This window comes from Amphibalanus amphitrite, unplaced genomic scaffold, assembly GCF_019059575.1.
Source record: "Amphibalanus amphitrite isolate SeventyFive unplaced genomic scaffold, NRLGWU_Aamphi_draft 000100F_arrow, whole genome shotgun sequence".
Lineage (NCBI taxonomy): Eukaryota > Metazoa > Arthropoda > Thecostraca > Balanomorpha > Balanidae > Amphibalanus > Amphibalanus amphitrite.
In genome coordinates this window covers 450496-456058 of record NW_024881595.1, presented here as the reverse complement: position 1 = coordinate 456058, position 5563 = coordinate 450496, and the positions used below count along the sequence as shown (strand labels likewise).

The window sequence follows — 5563 nt, the reverse complement described above, 5'->3', positions numbered from 1 at the left end:
TTGACGAATCATCAACTGCATTATTTATGTATGTGCAATGTCCACACCATCAAAACGGGTCAATTCGCTGTTAAGCTTCAGGGTCCTTCACAACGAGTGTTGCTTTTCAAACGACGATGTTTCAGTGACATGTATTACATATGGCTCATGAGTATTACCACATGAGACAGCAGAACAGTAGGACTGATGAACATATAACTTTCAGTTCAGCACCCTTCAGTCTTCACGGGTTCTCCACTATGCCACCCTTCCGTCTGACTTTTTCAACCAGATTTTCTGGGATCGCCGTCCGGCCAGGAGGTGGGGCTGGTCTCGTGTTTCCAGTTTTCTGGAACCTTTCTACCACCCGTTTGAAAGACATTTCTGACGGAATATCCTTCCTCCTTTTAAAATGACTACCGAAACTCCGTCGCACTGAGCTGCGGTCAGACTCCGCAAAGCGCCGTAATGCATGACCACCCATACCGCCTCATCATCTGTACCTACACGGCGAATTGACCCGTTTTGACAGTGTTGGCATTGCACGACCATAGGTACAGATGGAACCGTTGACGGTTTGTAAAAAAAAAAGAATATAAGGACTAAAAACCGCAACAAATTTGCAGCAAAATGCATATAAAATTTACGCGCTTACGAACAAGTAAGATCTTCATTTAAGCTATTCAAAAGTAACATTTATTGTGAAACACCCTGTATTTGATACACTTTTGATATAATTTTATGGCAGGAATTGGCAATCACCTTCACTGTAATGCACTAGCGCAGCTTTGGTCAAAGGTCGGCTTACACTAACGAAATCCTCATTCCTCTCAAACGATGAAATGCTTTGACAGCCGTCATAACAACACTCGCGTCTTCCAAGCCGCGCGCACGCGCTCTAAAACGTCCCGCGATCGGCAGATAGGCCGCAGACCGCTCTCATTCCTCCACATCCCTTCTCTTCCCTCAACTCGTCGATCCCCTTTCTTCTGAGCTATTTTCACGACTGGGGCAGCGTGAGCGGGCTGACCACAGCGCTACCCCCTACCTGATCGCCCGCACCTGATAGTGGTCGCCGGAGCGGGCAGGCGAGCGCGAGATCATTTGGCGAGCGGACCCGTCGGGATGACTGCCTCTTAGGGGCTGATCTTTTTCACGGCTCACTTAGCCGGTGAATGTTATCATGGCAGCCGACAGCCGATGTCGGCCGACCCGCGGCCGGTAAGCCGCGTAAGTCGCCCGATTCCGCCAGCAGACCAGCCCCGATTTCTGTCGGAACAATGATGGGAATGCGCCCCTTGGCTCCGACCCGAGACGAGCCTAATGGCGGCATTGTGATGACAAAACGGCCACAGCTGTGGCAGGTAATCCGTTCGAAAGGCTTGGACCGGTGCTTAGTGGTGTTTGGATGAACACAGTGAGAGTTCTACTCGTAGTTCTTCTCATGTCATGAACTCGAGGAACAATCTCGAGTAGGACCGATGTCCAACAGACAGAATCGAACAGGATTTGTTCTGAGGAGCAGGCATGATAATCAACTTCTACTTAGTGTATATTTGTAAACGGCTTTGGTGGCAATTTCACATAAATAACAGCCTTGTCACTTTTTCTGATCATGAACAGTCCTATAGGACTGTCCTATAGTCCTATAGACTATTATCTCTGTCGTGGGAGCGAGTCCCACTCCCGTTTTCTTAAAACCAACGTTACAGACATTCGTCGCCAGCCGTACATGTATTGTACAAACAAACATAAATGCAATCGTCTGCGCCGCAGTGGCACTTGCACGAACCGAGCTCCTTTCCAGTTACTGGTCTATGGCGAGATCATGTTCCATGCGTCAACTTCCAAATCCATGAGCACCAACGCAGACTGACCCCGCCCGCGACCTCGGTCACGGGCCGGGGTCAGCCCCTGGCGGCGAATGTCGTAACTACGGTTTCTTAAAACCAACGTTACAGACATTCGTCGCCAGCCGTACATGTATTGTACAAACAAACATAAATGCAATTCCATGGAGAGAAAAAATCACAACGTCGCGTCGTAGCACCCATCACACATATGCACCGCCATGTCACTCGAACAGACGCTGTGTAAACGACGGATCTACGCTATTGTGAACATAATGATCCAGGAAAACCGACCTGGTCTTCCATCTACCGAGACGCTGCACATCGTCTGCGTCAAACCCGAGCTGCACCGCACGGGTCGCGCCAGTTGGCCGAAAATCTTTCGGCGTGTGACCTTTGGCGAGACCAAAATCATCCGCAAAATAAATACCCTGCTGTAAAATGGCAGCCACCGAGCTTGCAGAAACTGCAGCATAAGGGCGAACTAAACTAATGAAAACAGGCTTCGAAACTGGACATCGACACGACTCTGTTCTAGCTAAATAAACACGCAGGGCATCGATAGGGTCCGCTGACTTATTGGGGCTAGGCGGGCTTGCGACTTGAAACCCCGTGCGCTGAGCGTCGTTCTTTATCCCCAGAAAGGTAACCTGCAGGGTACCATCTGAACGGAACTGAAGCTGATCAGTGGACAGCACAAACGGCGACGTTACCCCCGAGCCTGCATCGAACCTCATCGACAGGGGGGCAATATCTGAGGGCCGCAACATCAGCGCGATAGCTAGCAGACATATCGCCTTCAACCGCAGCAACTTCAACGGTAGCGACTCGTTCACAGCCCACGACTCAAACAGACGAACAAAGGCTGATACATCCATCACGGACGACCGTGTCATGGGTGCCCGTGTGCCGCTTTTCACAATGGCCTGAGACAGACGCACGAGAAGGGGATCGTGGAGTGGGTTGGCTACTCCCATCACCTCGTACAGTGCAGCCAAGGCTGCTGACAAGCAGCGTAACGTAGAGTGGGGTCTGTCAGACACACTGCACTCGCCTACCAGGAAATCAGCCACTACCGCGCCATCTACCGGTGGAAAAATCAATTCACGTATTCTACAAAATTCCTTAAACTTACAGATGTACCTGTCATAATTCGCGTGAGTGGAATGAGCCAAACACAGAGGGAACTGCTCACGTGCAGCAGGAGACCAGCCGAGCGCCTCTAACCGGGCTCTCCAGAGATCCGCCAGGCGAACAGAGTCCACCGTCTGTTGCGGTGCGGCTCTATCTGCTGGTGCGGTAGCAGTGGAATACAGGCCTGCGTCACAGGCGGCAGCCGCAGCGGCGGGCAGACGCTGAGCCGCCGCAGCCGCTCCATCCATGGCTGGCCTGGCCACATCGGGGCAATCAGCGTGGCCTCGGCACGCTGCGCCTGCACCGCGTCCAGCACACGTGCGACTAGCCGGAAGGGCGGGTTTATGAAGTTGTTGTGCTGTTGCCAATCGTTCTGACCCAGAGCGTCCACACCAGCGGTACCGGGGTCCCTGAAGCGGCTGTTGTAGACCGGTAGCAACGCCGTAGACAGGGAGGCGAACCGGTCGATCGTGTGCGGGCCGAACATGCGCTCCAACTGCTGGAACACAGCCGGATGGAGTGTCCACTCGTGACGCAGCGGAATACGTGACAGCTCATCGGGGTCTACATTTAAATATCCTGCAATGTGGTGCGCAACCAGCATGACCTGATGCTCAAAAGCAAACTCCCAAATATTCTGAGCGATGGCGTCCAGGCGACGATCAGCTGACCCAAGCTTGTTAATGAGCGCGACTACCGTGATATTATCGGACAATATCTCGACGGTTTTGCCACGAAGCGTAGAACAAAATGACAGTAAGGCAAAATAAACAGCTAGTAACTCGCGAAAATTGGACGTTTCTGCGCTCACCTCTGGCCGCCAGAAACCCGAGGCGGTTTGAGCGACCGGGGTGGAAAGTGTCGCTCCCCAGCCAGTCTCGGACGCGTCGGTGGAGAGCTGCAAGTCGCAGCTGGCCGGCGGCACCAGCAGCCGGCCGTTCCACCCGTCCAGCGATGTAAGCCACCACGCCAGATCCTCTCTGGCCTCGGGCGACCACGGCATTGCCTCGTCCCAAGACATCCTAGAATTCAACAGACGGTAAATGTTCCGCAACTTCAGCTTGGCCGGGAACACCGCTGCCATCATACTGATACACCTACCCGCGATGCGAGCCAGCAGACGCGCCGACACAGTGGGCCGCTTTAACATCCTACCTATATCCTGCTTCAGCTTCGACACTTTGCATTTTGGCACAGTAATGAACGGCAATTCACCCTCGGACGCACAGTGCACATCGAAACCCAAATAAGACACAACATTTGACGGCTCCAAACACGACTTCTCCCAGTTGACACACAATCCTAATGAAGCTAAAGTATCTAAAAATATTTTCACGTCACTGGCCATTCTATTCTTCGTTGACGTCAATAAAAAATCATCTACGTAGGCCATGACCGACAGGCGTTCGGTCCCTCTCATATACTCTATGACCACACGAACACATTTGTGGAAATAGTACGGGCTAGCCACCAAACCAAATGGTAGAAAACACCACACATACCAGCATCCACCATACTGGAAACCCAGATACGTTCTGAACTCTTCACGGACAGGGAAATGATAAAATCCGTCCTTTAAATCTACAGTGACCGCCAGCTCACCACCTCTCATAACCTCTGGCAGGACAGAAACACCTTCTGACGAAAAATGTGGCACATCACAGTGAGAATTCACATATCTCAAGTCACAAATGAGGCGATATTTGGAATTTTTCTTTGGAACAACCTTCAAAGGGGAGACACAATGCGGCACGTCAGCTACTTTTGCTATAACACCTCTTTTCTAGCGCCATCAGCTCAGTTTCCAAAAACTTTTTCTCTGGTTCATTAAAACAGGGATTTTCAAAGACACGGGGCTCTGGAATGTCACGCACAGGCACCGGCACACCATTCATAATCCAGTCCAGAACTGCATCAGGCGCCCCAATGCGCACCCACTCGTCCTTATGCAGCGGCATAATTCCCCTCACAACTCACGTGATGGTTTACTCAGCTGAGAATGTCCCTGTGACGTCATCCGGCTGCTGCGCTCGGGCGGCCAGGTCACGCGGCCCGGGTGCGTACCCGAACCGCCCGCGGCGGAACCTCCAGTCAGCTGATCCGGAGCCCGAGCCCGCCGCGCCGCCGCCGGGTCGCTGACCCGCCGCGTCCAGGCGGTAGCCTCTGCCCGGACCGCCAGAAGCGAACGGGAAGAATGAGCCCCGCCCGCGGAACCTTCCAGAGCCACTGACCTGCCGGTTGTGTCGCGCTCCGGCGATGGACACGGCTCGCTGCAGATTTTCCAGCGCCCCCGGCGTGAAAGCTGCCGGGTTCCGCTGCAGCGTCTGGAACAGCCTGGTCGTCCCGTCATCAAACTGGTTCGCCACCAGCAGGTTGGTATACTCTTCTTGCAGGTACCGGAGTTGTGCGATAGCCTAGTCGATAGTTCAGAGAGGACGGGCTCTCTGCTTGTACACTGAGAGAGCAGTTTCAATACGGTCTCCTGATACCGCGCACACTTCTGAATGACCTGGAACTTCGGCCAGTCAGCCTTGCTGACGCCTGCTCTTGAATCACCGACCACCAAGTCCGGTGGAAGTCTGACCTTTGCCAGACTTTCG

General features: G+C 53.0%; 1 protein-coding gene across 3 annotated transcripts; it reads right to left on the bottom strand.

Annotated features, from left to right (window-relative positions):
- Positions 1 to 1698: 1698 nt before the first annotated feature.
- Positions 1699 to 5279, bottom strand: LOC122380529. Of its 3 annotated transcripts, none has more exons than XM_043363749.1 (2): positions 4941 to 5279; positions 1699 to 3985 (listed from the first exon to the last, which is right to left on the bottom strand). In XM_043363749.1, exon 2 carries the CDS (start codon positions 3982 to 3984, stop codon positions 3052 to 3054), a length of 933 nt encoding a protein of 310 aa, XP_043219684.1. In that variant the 5' UTR covers position 3985; positions 4941 to 5279; the 3' UTR covers positions 1699 to 3051. The 3 variants fall into 3 exon arrangements, with proteins under 3 accessions (XP_043219684.1, XP_043219681.1, XP_043219683.1); XM_043363746.1 differs by lacking the exon at positions 4941 to 5279 and having other exon boundaries at positions 1699 to 3462; positions 3775 to 4730; XM_043363748.1 differs by lacking the exon at positions 4941 to 5279 and having other exon boundaries at positions 1699 to 3459; positions 3775 to 4729.
- Positions 5280 to 5563: the final 284 nt, after the last annotated feature.